Raw genomic sequence first — 16,373 nt, forward strand, 5'->3', positions numbered from 1 at the left:
AAATTTGGAAAACTCAGCAGTGGCCACAGGACTGGAAAAGGTCAGTTTTCATTCCAATCCCAAAGAAAGGCAATGCCAAAGAATGCTCAAACTATGGCACAATTGCGCTCTACTACTGTGGGCAAGAATCCCTTAGAAGAAATGGAATAGCTCTCATAGTCAACGAAAGAGTTTGAAATGCAGTACTTGGGTGCAATCTCAAAAATGACAGAAGGATCTCTGTTCATTTCCAAGGCAAACCATTCAATATCACAGTAATCCAAGTCTATAACCCAACCAGTAATGCTGAAGTTGAACAGCTCTATGATGACTGACAAGACCTTCTAGAACTAACAACAATAACAAAAAGATGTCCTTGTCATCATAGGGGACTGGAATGCAAAAGTAGGAAGTCAAGAGATACCTGGAGTAACAGGCAAGTTTGACTTTGAAGTACAAAACGAAGCAGGGCAAAGGTTAACAGAGTTTTGCCAAGTGAATGCACTGGTCAAAGCAAATACCCTCTTCCAACAACATAAGAGATGACTCTACACATGGACGTCACCAGATGGTCAACACTGAAATCAGATCGATTATATTCTTTGTAGCCAAAGATGGAGAAGCTCTACACAGTCAGCAAAAGCAAGATTGGGAGCTTACAGTGGCTCAGATCATGAATTCCTTACTTCAAATTCAGATTTAAATTGAAGAAAGTAGGGAAAACCCACTAGACCATTCAGGTATGACTTAAATCATATTCCTACAATAATACAGTGGAAGTGAGAAATAGATTCAAGGGATTAGATCTGATAGACAGAATGCCTGAAGAACTATGGAAAGAGGTTCGTGACATTGTACAGGAAGCAGTGATGAAAACCATCCCCAAGAAAAAGAAATGCAAAAAGGCAAAATGGTTCTCTGAGGAGGACTTACAAATAGCTGAGAAAAGAAGAGAACCTAAATGCAAAGGAGATAAAGAAAAATATACTCATCTGAATGCAGAGTTCCAAAGAATAGCAAGGAGAGATAAAGCCTTCCTAAGTAATCAATGTAAAGAAATAGAGGAAAACAATAGAATTGGAAAGACTAGCGATCCCTTCAAGAAAATTAGAGATACCAAGGGAACATTTCATGCAAAGACGGGCACAATAAAGGACAGAAATGGTATGGACCTAACAGAAGCAGAGATATTAAGAAGAGGTGGCAAGAATACACAAAAGAACTATACAAAAAAGATCTTTATGACCAAGATAATCACAATGAGAGCCAGACATCCTGGAGTCTGACATCAAGTGGGCCTTTGGAATCATCACTATGAATAAAGCTAGTAGAAGTGATGGAATTCCAGCTGAGCAATTTCAAGTACTAAAAGATGATACTGTGAAAGTGCTGCACTCAATATGTCAGCAAATTTGGAAAACTCAGCAGTGGCCACAGAACTGGAAAAGGTCAGTTTTCATTTGAATCTCAAAGAAAGGCAATGCCAAGGAATGTTCAAAGTACCACACAATTGCACGCATTTCACATGCTAGCAAAGTAATGCTCAAAAGTCTTCAAGCCAGGCTTCAACAGCACTTGAACCGAGAATGTTCAGATGTTCAAGCTGAATTTAGAAAAGCCTAAGGAACCAGGGATCAAATTGCCAACATCCACTGGATCAGAGAAACAACAAGAAATTTCAGAGAAATATCTACTTCTGCTTTAAACACTACGCCAAAGCCCTTGACTGTGTGGATCACAACAAACTGTGGAAAATTCTTAAAGAGATGGGAATAACAGAACACCTTACTTGCCTCCTGAGAAAGCTGTATTCAGGTCAAGAAGAAACAGTTAGAACTGGACATGGAACAACAGACTAGTTCCAAATTGGGAAAGGAGTATGTCAAGGCTGCATACCGTCACCCTGCTTATTTAACTTATATGCAGAGTACATCATGTGAAATGCTGGCCTGGCTGAAGTACAAGCTGGAATCAAGATTGCTGGGACAAATATCAATAACCTCAGATATACAGATGACACCATTCTTATGGTGTAATTAGCAAAAAGGAACGGAAGAGCCTCTTGATGAAAGTGAAGAGAGTGAAAAAGTTGGCTTAAAACTCAACATTCAGAAAACTAAGATCAGGGCATCTGGTCCCAACACTTCATGGCAAAATGATGGGGAAACAATGGAAACAATGACAGACATTATTTCCTTGGGCTCCAAAATCACTGCAGGTGGTGGCTGCACCCATGAAATTAATAGCTATGACCTACCTGCTGCTGCCGCTGCTGCTAAGTCGCTTCAGTCATGTCCGACTCTGTGCGACCCCATAGACGGTGGCCCACCAGCCTCCCCCATCCCTGGGATTCTCCAGGCAAGAACACTGGAGAGGGTTGCCGTTTCCTTCTCCAGTGCATGAAAGGGAAAAGTAAAAGTGAAGTCACTCAGTCGTGTCCAACTCTTTGCGACCCCATGGTCTGCAGCCTACCAGGCTCCTCTGTCCATGGGATTTTCCAGGCAAGAGTACTGGAGTGGGGTGCCATTGCCTTCTAGATGGAATATTAAAAAGCAGAGAGAATACTTTGCTGACAAAGGTCCATCTAGTCAAAGATATGGTTTTCCCAGAAGTCACGTATGGATGTGAGAGTTGGACCATAAAGAAAGCTGAACGCCGAAGAATTGACACTTTTGAACTGTGGTGTTGGAGAAGACTCTTGAGAGTCCCTTGGACTGCAAGGAAATCAAACCAATCAAATCAAAGGAAATCTGTCCTGAATATTCATTGGAAGGAATGATGCTGAAGCTGAAACTCCAATACTTTGGCCACCTGATGCGAAGAACTGACACACTGGAAAAGACCCTGATGCTGGGAAATATTGACAGCAGGAGGAGAAGGGAATGACAGAGGATGAGATGGTTGGATGGCATCACTGACTCAACGGACATGAGTCTGAGCAAGCTCCAGGAGTTGGTGCTGGACGGGGAACCCTGGCTGCAGACCACAGGGTCGCAAAGAGTTAGACATGACTCATCTACTGACTTGAACTGATAGTGGTAATGGGGGTTTTTAGCAGTCAAATTTGTAGTAATCTTGTACTAAAACACTGACACTCTACCAAGAATCTTACACTTTGCTAGAAAGCAGAAGTTTACTGAAACCAAAACAATATGCTCTAAGATGTCAAGAGTTCGCTAAGCCTGGAAGCTGAACATGTATCAGAACAATAAGGCTGCTGCTGCTAAGTCGCCTCAGTCGTGTCTGACTCTGTGCGACCCCATAGACAGCAGCCCACCAGGCTCCTCCGTCCCTGGGATTCTCCAGGCAAAAATACTGGAGTGGGTTGCCATTTCCTTCTCCAATAAATTCAGGACCATTAATATATGATGTCAAACTAATTGTAACAGCTGTAAGGACATTCACACCCCTCTCCATGGTAAAAAAAAAAAAAAAAAGCCTTGTAAGATGATCATAAATTAAATGTTTAACAATCAAATGTTTTCCCATTATAAAAAACACTACTTGAGATAATGAAAAGTCTACTTCAGGGAGCAGAATAGTCAAAGAATTCCAGTGAAAGAGGTTACTGCTTAATCAAGTGGCATATCAAATTCAGACTAAGGCAGTACTTTGAATTCTTATACTCTGTAATCTAATCCCCCAAACATCACTGCTTTTGTCATCTTTTATACCTATGATTCTATGATTTAATAAGGTAATTTTTAACTTCAGTTTTTCTAGAACAGCCTCTACAAACATTATTTTAAGGCCTTAAGATGAAATACTTCATGTAGTTATCTTTAATTTAGAAAAAAGAAAGAAGAAAAAAGACCTACTATATTCAAACATACAATTGAATGATAAAAATGAGTACTATTTTATCAGTGTTTAGGTATGGCCTTCCCCTAAACTTAATTTTTATAATTTATATTAATATATTCCTCTACAGACATCTTCATTTATTAAGATCTCAAAACTTGACATGTATGTTAAGAAAAAATTATACAAAGTAAATATGCTTCAAACACATCATTAATAAACTGGAATACTACATCCAAACAGTTAAGAACTCTCTCAAAATTCAAAACCCCTTATTTGAAACTATCAGAAGTCAGCAAACTGACAAGTATTCTTGTGAAAGATGACAATAAAAAGAATGTTCTCTTCCGTTTCAGATGCTAAAGCAAAACCAAAAGTAATTGCTATGCCTCTAATAACAACAATATCAACCTACATCAATAGAAGAGCTAAGTTTCAAAATGTTCCCTCCTGATACATGACCGCTGCAGATATTTCTATGAAACAACTGGGAAAGTAAATAAGCCAGAAAACACAAGTTGGAGAGTGTTTGTTCGGCTGTTTATTTCTTTTCCATTTTATGTTTTGTGTGTGTGTGTGTGTGTGTTTTCTACTTTTCTTTTTGGCACCACAGAATATTATTTTTCCTAAAAGTCTTTGTTCCCATAAGACCAATGACAGGATGACATCAGAACATATTTATAATTTTCTATTTTCAAAAAAATATTCTCTCTCACATAGTAATACACTTCATACAAGGCTTTGTCTCACCTGGCCAGTTCTTTAATTAAGTTTGCAATGCGTCTTTTGTCTTCAAGACACAAATCCTTCAGTGATGCACTCTTTATTTCTCCCCTGCAGAAACTCTAAAACAAACAAAAAAAATCATTCTGATTAACTTTCACAAAAAACAACTTTCAAGACTTTTCAAGAAATTTCTTTAAATTAGCACAGGGGATGAAATTTCTTGGATCTCTTTTATTTGGTAGAAGACTACCTATTTCATTTAAACCTACTGTGAACTCAAAACAGGCTAAGGAACAATCTGTCCACCAGGGGACATCATGAAATTTACACAGGAAAAGCAGAGTAAGAACTCACAGACACAAATGCTTAAGTATCAGGGAATAATAAGGAAACAACTTTCCCCTGGTGAACGTCACAGAAACAAACATCTAATGGAAGATACTGAAATCCTTCTGACACCACAGTCTATGGCTGCTTGAAGGTTTATTAAGGTTGGCAGCAGAGGCACCAGTGTCTAAGCTCTCAATATATCCCAAGGTTCATTCCAAAGGGTATTAGATCAAAGAGTAATAGTAATAATAGGTAACGTTATATCCAGTGTTATTATATCCAGTTATATCCATTATATCCAGTGAATATTCTAAGTATTTTATACTTATTAATCCATTTCATTTTCACCACAGTGCTATTAGGTAGGTATTATTCCTGTTCTATAGTGAGGGTACATACCTTGCCTAGGAATATAGCAGTGAACTAGCAAAATCGAGATTCAAGCATTGATTCCACAGTCTATGTTCTTACTCACTGTACTATCCTACCTCCTATACTATAAAAAGTTCTCCTAGTACATGAACGGAGAAGGCACTCTTCCAGTACTCTTGCCTGGAAAATCCCATGGATGGAGGAGCGTGGTAGGCTGCAGTCCATGGGGTCTCGAAGAGTCGGACACGACTGAGCGACTTCACTTTCACTTTTCACTTTCCTGCATTGGAGAAGGAAATGGCAACCCACTCCAGTGTTCTTGCCTGGAGAATCCCAGGGATGGGGGAGCACGTTGGCTGCCATCTATGGGGTCACACAGAGTTGGACACGACTGAAGTGACTTAGCAGCAGTACATGAACATCAAAGCTATGAAACCTAGGAATTCACTTGTAGGTAACACGTAAAAGGAATATGTTTAAAAAAACAATCCTTGGCATTGCCATTTATGCAACCACAAAGTAAATTAGTCCAATTACTTCACGTGGCCAAGAATAATCCAAGACCCCTAAAATGAATCCTGGAAGCACTGTTAGCCAAAGATGGGAAAGATAAGGGAGAAAAAGGAAATGGGAAACAGGATATGGTAAAAAGACAAAACATTAAATGGATTTGGTTTTAGATTTTAGATATGGTCAGTTTGAGATGCCAGGAGGACATTCATGGGAAAATGTTTAGGCAGGAAGCTGAAAATGTGGGTCTGGATCACAGGTCAGAGAAAAACATAAAAATTTAAAATTCAGCCATATGTTGCTATCAATAATGTTTAGATTTTTATTATTTTCTTTATATTTTTCTATGTTTTAAAATTTTCCTTAAAATTAAGAAAAAATACTAATTTTTAAAAATCAACTCCTAATCCAAGAAAATAAATTAAAACTGGTAACTAAAAAGACAAAAGGAGGATCGGAAGCATTCAATATTGTAGGAGAAAAAAGTTTTAAGAAGAATGTGGGGTTAACAGTGGTAATAATCAAAAAACAGAATATTAAAAGGAGTCACTGGATTTGGCAATGGGAAAAATTGCTGAAAACCCATTAAGAGATTTTCAGTAAACAAAAAAAAAGAAAGCCTTGCAAATAGGCAAGAACTTCAGCAGCATTGTGTTCAGGCAAAACCTGAAAACACAAATGTTTGTCAACCAGAGTTAAACTGTGGTATATTTATACAATGGAATTCTGCAGCTACTGATTGTTAGTTGACATTCATCCATCTTCAAACCCACCCTACCCTGCTTTGCTTTGTGAGGCTGAGGCTCTGGAAACCTCAATTCTCCTTTGCCACATGATTCTCTATTAAGCTGTGCTTAGTCGCTCAGTCATGTCCAGCTCTTTGTGAGCCCATGGACTTGCAGCCCGCCAGGCCCTCCTGTCCATGGGAAATCTCCAGGCAAGAATACTGGAGTGGGTTGCCATGCCCTCCTCCAGGGGATCTTGCCAACCCAGGGACTGAACACAGGTCTCCCACATTGCAGGCGGATTCTTTACCATCTGAGCCACCAGGGAAGCCCATTCTCTATTAAGCTCTACCAACAGGGAGAAGGAGAGGCTCTGAGAGGAAGAAAGGACACATTCCTTCCTATTGCTTTCTGTTTCTGTCAGTGTTACCCCTGCCAGAGATCTTCACCCTGGCAAGAACAACTGATTCCCGTTGGTAATTCTTCCAGGCCTCACAGAACCAGCCTTTGTCATGTCTCCTTGGAGACAGCAATACCCCTTAGGCTAGTTCCCCATCATCATAGGTCCAAGTTTCAGCTCTAAGTGGCCCCTCCTCCAAGTTTCTAGGTTTTAATAATTCCAGCTTGTTCTGCTTTCCCAACTCTAGAGATGGTGGCTGTGTCTTGCCATTATTACATACATGGTAACTTAGTGTGCCTTTTTTGCCTTTCAGTTCTCCAGCACCAGTCTAACAAGTTTTTATATACTAAACATACTCTCAGTTGAAATAACTGAGTAAACCCTGATTGAAATATCAGTGAAAAGAAATTAAATATGACAACTTGCAGCATAAATAAATCTCAGAAACGTAACACTGAATAAAAAAAATCAGACAATATGATATGAGATCATTCATAAAAAGTTGGTAATATACACAAAACTATGGGATTCCCTGGTGGATCAGTCAGTAAAGAGACCTCCTGCAATGCAGGAGATTCGGGTTCAGTCCTTGGATTGGGAAAGATCCCCTGGAGGAGGAAATGGCAACCCACTGCAGTATTCTTGCCTGGAAAATCCCATGGACAGAGAAGCCTGGTGGGCCACAGTCCATCAGGGTTGCAAGAGGTGGACACAACTTAGTGACTAAACCACCACCACCATTGTTTAAAAAACAAATACGTGTTTACACCATATAAGACAGCAGTTGATAAACTACAACTGCAAGCTAAATCTGGCTCAAAGCTTATTTTTGGAAAAAAAGAGTTTATTAAAACACAGCCATGCATATTCATTTATACACTGACATACATATGGCTCTTTCCACACTATCATGGCAGAATTAAATAATTAAGACAGAGGCCATGTGTCTCACAAAGGCTAAACATTTACCATCTGGCCTTTTACAGAAATAGTTTGTCAACCCCTGATAAAGAGAAACAACAGAATGATAAACACAAAATTAAAGATAGAGATTACCAAATAAGATGCTATGCTATACTAAGGGAAGAATAATACATCTCTCATATATTACCTCAGACTGCAAGGAAGTCTGAGGCTCTTCCCTGTCAATCTTTCTTTCCTTCTCGTCTCACAGATGCCAGACTTGTAGTGAAATCTTAAGTATCTCCTTGATTTATAACAGCATCATGGCAATTCAAAGCAGAAATGAATGGTTCCCTCAATAATCGGTACTGAACCAAAAGACTATCAGTATGACAAAATGATTTGGAAAAAGGTTTGTCACATTTTTAAATCTCTTTACAAGACAACTGAATAAAAGAAATCCAAACTGAAAAGGCAAATGTAAAACTATCTCTATTCACAGATGGCATAATTTGAATTATGCCTATATCTATTATATCTATTATAGGCATAATAGATAATTTCCTATCTTGTACATACGAAATTGTAAGAAAATCACCAAAAAGCTATTAGATTAGAACAAATAAATTAATTTAGAAAGGTTACAGGATAAAAAATCAACTATGTTTCTATATACTAGCAGTCAAAAATCCAAAAATGAAATTAAGAAAATGATTTCATTAATAGTAGCATCACAAAGTATAAAATACTTAAAACTTGAAAATAAATTTGGCATGTACACTGAAAACAACAAAACATCACTGAAAGAAATTAAAGATTTAAATAAATAGACAATTTACACACCATATTCAAGGTCTGGAAGACAATATTATGAAGCTGAGAGTACTCGCCAAACTGATCTAAAGATTCAACACAAGGTAGGGGTAGCAGAGTAGGAGACACAAACTACGGGGTGTAAGGCTCAGGCATGTACTGTGCAGCACAGGAAATACAACCGATATTTTGTAGTAACTGTAAATGGAAAGTAACCTTTAAAGTTGTATAAAAAGTTAAAATAAAAAAAAGATTCCCAATCATTCAATTTATGGGATTAACATATACAGAGTATTATATATAAAACAGATAACCAATAAGGACCTACTGTACACCACAGGGAACTAGACTCAATATTTTATAATAATCTATAAGGGAAAAGAATCTTAAAAGAAAAAAATATATATATACACACACATACATAATTATAAACACATATATATATAAAATTGAATCACTGTGATGTATACCTGAAACTAACACATTATTGTACATCAACTGTATTTTTCCACTTTTTTTTTTAAAAAGATTCAACACAATTGCTACCAAAATCCCAAGTTGACTCTCTGCAGAAACTGGCAAGCTGATTTCATAATTCCTATGGAAACGCAAAGGACCCATTATAGGCAAAACAACCTTGAAAAAGAAGAACTTGGACTATTTACACTTTCTGATTCCAAGACTTTCTGCCAAGCTACAATATATTAAAACAGAGTGGATTGGTATTAGAATAGAAATACAGATCAACGGAATAGAATTGAGATTACAGAAATAAACACTTACATTTATAGTTAAAAGATTTTTCAACAAGGGTGGCAAGACAAAGAAAAAATAGTCTTTGCAACAAATGATACTGGGACAAGATGAAATCCACATGCACAAGAATAAAGCTGGGTCACTACCCACACCATCTACAGAAATTAAATCAAAATGGATCAAAACTTAAATTAATATCTAAAAGTACAAAGCTCTTAGATATTGGTATAAATCTTTGAGACCTTGGTTTAGGTAACGATTTCTTAGACATGACAGCAAAGCACAGGCAATAAAAGAAAAGCATTGGTAAGTTGAAATTCATCAAAATTTAAAACATTCAAGCTTCAAAGGACACCAATAAAAAAGTGAAAAAACAACTCACAGAATGGGAGAAAATATGTGCAAATACTGTATCTGATAAGAGACTCAGAGGTGGAATTTATAAAGAACTCTTACAACTCATCAATAAGAAGACAAATAACTCAAACTGAAAAATATCTGAATAGACATTTCTGTAAAGAACATATACAAATGGCCAAGAAGCACATAAAGAGATGATCATTACTGGCCACTGTGTGTGTGTGTGTTTAGTCACTCAGCTGCACCTGACTCTTTGCAACCCCATAGACTGTAGCCCGCGAGGCCCCTCTGTCCATGGAATTCTCCAGGCAAGAATACTGGAGTGGGTTGCCATTCCCTTATCCAAGCGATCTTCCCCACCCAGGGACTGAACCTGGGTCTCCTGCACTGCAGGTGGATTCTTTACCATCTGAGCTACCAGGGAAGCCCACTACTGGCCATTAGGAAAATACAAATCAAAACCATGAGATACTACTTCAAAGTCACTACAATTATAAACAAAAAAGATGGATATAAAGTGTTGGTGAGAATGTGGAGAATCTAGAACCCTCATACATTGCTCAGTTCAGTTCAGTCGCTCAGTTGTGTCCGACTTCTTGAGACTCCATGAATCGCAGCACGCCGGGCCTCCCTGTCCATTACCAACTCCTGGAGTTCACTCAAACTCATGTCCATCGAGTCGGTGATGCCATCCAGCCATCTCATCCTCTGGCGTCCCCTTCTTCTCCTGCCCCCAATCCCTCCCAGCATCACAGTCTTTTCCAATGAGTCAACTCTTCGCATGAGGTGGTCAAAGTATTGGAGTTTCAGCTTCAGCATCAGTCCTTCCAATGAACACCCAGGACTGATCTCCTTTAGGATGGACTGGTTGGATCTCCTTGCAATCCAAGGGACTCTCAAGAGTCTTCTCCAACACCACAGTTCAAAAGCATCAATTCTTCAGTGCTCAGCTTTCTTCACAGTCCAACTCTCGCATCCATACATAACTACTAGAAAAACCATAGCCTTGACTAGATGGACCTTTGTTGGCAAAGTAATATCTCTGCTTTGCAATATGCTATCTACGTTGGTCATAACTTTCCTTCCAAGGAGTAAGCGTCTTTTAATTTCATGGCTGCAGTCAGCATCTGCAGTGATTTTAGAGCCCCCAAAAATAAAGTCTGACACTGTTTCCACTGTTTCCCCATCTATTTCCCATGAAGTGATGGGACCAGATGCCATGGTTTTCGTTTTCTGAATGTTGAGGTTTAGGCCAACTTTTTCACTCTCCTCTTTTACTTTCATCAAGAGGCTCTTTAGTTCCTCTTCACTTTCTGCCATAAGGGTGGTGTCATCTGCATATCTGAGGTTATCGATATTTCTCCCAGCAATCTTGATTCCAGCTTGTGCTTCTTCAAGCCCAGCATTTCTCATGATGTACTCTGCATATAAGTTAAATAAGCAGGGTGACAATATACAGCCTTGACATACTCCTTTTCCTATTTGGAGCCAGTCTGTTGTTCCATGTCCAGTTCTAACTGTTGCTTCCTGACCTGCATATAGGTTTGTCAAGAGGCAGATCAGGTGGTCTGGTATTTCCATCTCTTTCAGAATTTTCCACAGTTTATTGTGATCCACACAGTCAAAGACTTTGGCATAGTCAATAAAGCAGAAACATTGCTGCTGCTGCTGCTAAGTCGATTCAGTCACGTCCGACTCTGTGCAACTCCACAGACGGCAGCCCACCAGGCTCCCCCGTCCCTGAGATTCTCCAGGCAAGAACACTGGAGTGGGTTGCCATTTCCTTCTCCAATGCATGAAAGTGAAAAGTGAAAGTGAAGTCAGTAAGTGGTGTCCAACTCCTAGCAAAACATTGCTAGTAGAATGTAAAATAGTATAGCTACTTTGGCAGTACATCAAAACCTTAAACATAGAATTACTACATGCCCCAGCAATTCTACTTCTATATATATACCCAAGAAAATTGAAAACAGAAATCCATACAAAAATCTGTACATGAATGCTGATGGAGCATATTCATATTAGGCAAAAAGTGTAACAATCCAAATGTCCTTCAACTGGTGGTTAAACAAAACATGCACTGAGCCATAAAAAGGAATGAAGCAATGATTCATGTACAACATACATGAACCTTGAAGTGAAAGAAGCCAGTCACAAAAGACCACGCAGTACATTATTTCATTTATATGAAATATTCAGAACAGACAAATATTTAGGGATTAAAAGCAGATTAGCGGTTGTCAAGAGCTGAGATTAATGGGGAATAGCTTTTGTGAAGTGGATATACTGGGGATATAAGCAACATAAGCAGGCCTTTTGAGCTCAGTCATGTCTGACTCTTTGTGACCCCATGGACTTCAGTCTGCCAGGCTCCTCTGTTTATGAGATTTTCCAGGCAAGAATAATGGAGTGGGTTGCCAGTTCCTCTTCCAGGGGTCTTCCCAACCCAGGGACTGAACCCACATCTCCTGCATCTCATGCATTGGTAGGCGGATTCTCTATCCACTGAGCCACCTGGGAAGCCCATGCATGATTTGAGCTAATCACAGTTAAATCCTGTAGACAACTAAATGTGATACAGTTGACCCTTAACAATGTGAGTCTGAACTGCACAGGTCTATTTATAAGCAGATTTTTTTCAATAAATATATTAGAAAACTTGTAGGAGATTTAAGACAATTTGAAAAAGCTTGCAAATGAACCACACAGCCTAAAGAAATATATAAAAACAAATGAAGAAAAAAGTTAGGTGTGTCATGAATGTGTAAAATACAGGTATATTTTACACTATTCTACACTCAATATACAATACATGTATATTGAGTGTATATACACTCAAAATATGTGTTAACCATGTTATCAGCAAAGCTTTCATTCAACAATAAGTTACTAGTGAAGTTTTGGAGGAGTCAAAAATTACATGCAGATATTTGACTGCATGGGGTTCAACACCCCTAACACCTGTGTTGTTCAAGGGTCAAGAGAAATAAGTAACAAAACTAGACACTGAACATTTCCTCAAGAACATAAACCAGGTATTGAAAAACATTTTTTATAAAGAGTTCAATAGTAAATAATTTTGTCTTTGCAGGCATACAGCTTTACAGCACCTCTGACACTGTAATACGAAAGCGGCAGTAAGATAACATTAAAAGAATGTTAAGGGAATGGTGTGTTCCAGTAACACTTGACTCACAAAACAGGGAAAAGCAGATGCCTACAAGTCAAGACTGTCAAATCCTGGCTTAACCTCTGGTTGAGGAGACAAAATATAAAGTAAAATAACAGGGAAGGAAATGGCAACCTACTCGTGTATTCTTGGCTGGAGAATCCCATGGACAGAGGAGCCTGGCAGGCTACAGTCCACAGGGTCGCAAGGAGTCGGACACGACTGAAGCGACTTAGTACACATGCAAAGTAAACCAACCAGACAAAGCACGTACCAACGGAATGTAGAGACACTATTAGAGAGGCAAAGACAGACAAGGGAGAAATAAATGACTGAGCAATAAAAATAAAGTCTTCATGATAGTATCTGACAAGTGAAGGAAATAATAATAGTAATATAGGCTAATTTTAACAAAGCATTTTCTTATATGCAAAGGGTTATTTATCAACTAAAATATTTACATGAACAAAAATCATAAAGAATACCTAATAAGAGAAAAAAAAACTGCTGTCAATTTGATTTACTAACACCACACAGATCAGGATGTAAGATTTTTGAAACTTATGAAGACAATAAACATTTCTCAACTAAGGCTTAAAGTAAGCCTGGACATTCTGGAACAAAAGCTTTGAGTAATATATATACTTTATATTCATACTAAATATTAATAAAGCACCCTTGAATCCTCTGTATCTTTTCAAAATACTTGTAGATCATCTAATGTTCTTTCAAGGGCTCTTCTACACTGACCTATCAATTATTGTCCAGCACAGAAAAATGACTTATTGGTCAGCATTTATAAAGATTGGAGAATAAGAAAAAAAAAAAAACAGAAAAAAGGAAATTACTGACCTGTTCATCAACTGAATCTCCTGCACCTTTTAAATACTCCATGGAGACTGGAGTAGTAGTCACCCTGGAGGTCTTGAGTTTAACATCAGCTTTTGGATTCACCATCTTGTGTCTTGACCTGATATTTCCTTCTGTAGAAATTCCTAAGGATTTCCATCAAAACAAGATTTCAAAATTAAATCTTTTCATTCTTTTAAACCTCCCCCTAGCAAACTTTTCCTTGATACCCTCTATTGTATGGTACCGGATGGGCAAATCTCTTTATAAACTTCATTTTAAAGTTCTGTTAATAAATAATGAGTCATGAAAAGACTGTGTTTTGAATGCATTAGAGATTCAACTGAAATATTTTTTAAAGGGGATGTGAACATTTGTAAATCACATTAAAACCAATAAACTACAACATGCCATATATACCTTAACTTCCTGGAAACTAAAAATCTGAATTTTCACATAATTAGGGTGCCTCCAATGGTTCAGTTTTACAACTCATCTCATAACAATAAGTAAACTTTACAGTCTGTTACATAAACCCTACATCATGAAGTTTATACATTTTCTTTGAAATATAAAATTCAGACTATTATTTGAATATGAAAAGTAAGAAAAGAATCTGCTGCTCTTTAATCCATGAACAAAATATTCTATAAATTCATCAAAAGCTGACTTGCCAGCCAGAGCCTAAATTAAGGCAATATTTCAAACCTTAATGGGGTCACACCAAATATTAAAAAAGAAAAAAAATTATGTTCTGATGAACTGTTCTGCATCTACTTATACCTACAAACTTGTCCTAATGTTTTATTTTCTTCTAACTCTTAAGAAGCAAAGGAAGTTTACCAAATTAATATAGAAAATCATACCTGGAACATACACCACTGATTGTTCTTCATCAGAAACTATGCAGGAAGACATAAAGGAAAATACTAGAAAAGATTATCCAACACCCAAATGCTGTTGTTCTATACTTCTGCTATAATTTGCAATTTTTTTTGAGCTAGAAGTTTGTAACTATCTTTTAAAAACAAAACTAGGAAGTAATATAATGAAAATAAATGTAGCAAAATTAATAATCTTTTAAAGTTCATCTTTATATATTCACAACTATCTGCTTTGTAAAAATGCTGGAACGCCATGTTCCATTAAAGTTTTATCCATGCTTATTCCCAAATGACATACCCAACACTATAAATTCTGCTGTAGTTTCATTTTCTTTCCTTTTGTAAACAAGGAGTTAAATGCTCCATTGTGCTCATCTTTGGTGAACTGACAAGTTATCTGAGGCATGAATATGTTATTTCAAAATGAGTTTTAGCTTTGAAGAATACTGTTTAAGGGCACCTCAATTATGCAAACACAAAAATATTTTTTATTCTTCCACAGTATGTTCATGAAATGTCTCAAGAAGCCCTGCTATTTAACAAGTGGAAGAAATTTAAGACAAAAAGAACTATTTCGAATTTCAAAAGGAGAAATTTTGAAAGGGTGAAAGTGCAAGTCACTCAGTTGTGTCCAACTCTTTGCAACCCCATGGACTATACAGTCTATGGAATTCTCCAGGCCAGAATACTGGAGTGGGTAGCCATTCCCCTCTCCAGGGGATCCGCCCAACCCAAGGATCAAACCCAGGTCTCCTGCAACGCAGGCGGATTCTTTACCAGCTGAGCCGAACACTGATACAGAAAGGAAACCAATATAATAAAGTTTACTTTTCAGAAATAAAATTTTATTCTGAACTAGATTTAAATCCAGGTATGTCTACCATTTGATAACCTTCTATTACACATCCAGGAAGCAGGTGTCTAAACAATTATTTTCCAAATGACCTAGAAAAGTCCAAAGTTTTCTGTTACTTTATGAATACTTTGTTTTCCAAAATTTGTAGACAAATCAATTATTAACTATTTCCTCCTGGGAGCAGATGGGAATAAAACAGTGGATAAAACATGTTAGAAAGCCAATATTTTTCAGTTTAGAACCAATTCTAGAAATGGAATCTTTTCAATGAATGCTGACTGGAAATGCCTAGACTCGTGAAGGAAATTTAGGAACACAATGGTGGTGCTTACTGTCTGACCTGCTAGGTGGTTCAGCTCTCCTCAGCGGCATATGCACTATCACAGCTTCAAGATTTTGGCTGGTAACTAGTGCCTCTAAAAACTTTAAACTCCCTCAGACATCAGGGATGAACACAGAAAATTTCAGGAGGCACATAAGACAAGTAAACTAACAAAAATTAGACCCCACTAGTCCAAGGAAATTGACTGTAACTAATACTGGAGCAGAGCGTTTCTAAAGTCATTGATACCTAATCCAAAACAAAAGCTTTACAAGCTGAAATTGTGCAGATTCTTTAGCAGTAGAGTCATTTTTTACATCCTCTGGGACTCTTCAGTTACTGTTTAATTATTCACTGTTGGAAATATACACATGGGAAAAAGTACCCAGGGGAAAAAATTCAAGATGACCCAGGACACGCTCCATATGACAGGGTCCTCAGTTAAAATATAAAATAGGGATGAATTTGCAGAATATTCTCCATCTCCAAGGATGACCTATGGAAAGACTGACATAACTGAGTCCTGGAAAACATACTACACTTCTCTAGACCATCCACAAAGGAGTCTGCTCATAGCTGGAAGGGACCAGCCACTGAGGGACCTACTTAGCCATACCT

The 16,373-nt window shown here is 37.7% G+C and overlaps 1 protein-coding gene across 1 annotated transcript in view; it reads right to left on the reverse strand.

The window, feature by feature from the left end:
• Nucleotides 1-16,373, reverse strand: part of KIAA1328 (KIAA1328 ortholog) — a 419,817-nt gene that overhangs the window by 398,062 nt on the left and 5,382 nt on the right. Inside the window, exons 3-5 of the mRNA XM_010849781.1 lie at nucleotides 14,560-14,595; nucleotides 13,697-13,839; nucleotides 4,531-4,625 (exon numbers count right to left, since the gene is read on the reverse strand). Of these exons, the coding sequence (XP_010848083.1) occupies nucleotides 4,531-4,625; nucleotides 13,697-13,839; nucleotides 14,560-14,595 (274 nt within the window). The remainder of the gene's footprint in view (nucleotides 1-4,530; nucleotides 4,626-13,696; nucleotides 13,840-14,559; nucleotides 14,596-16,373) is intronic.

Source organism: Bison bison, unplaced genomic scaffold, assembly GCF_000754665.1.
Source record: "Bison bison bison isolate TAMUID 2011002044 unplaced genomic scaffold, Bison_UMD1.0 scf7180017864286, whole genome shotgun sequence".
In the NCBI taxonomy this organism is placed as follows: Eukaryota; Metazoa; Chordata; class Mammalia; order Artiodactyla; family Bovidae; genus Bison; species Bison bison.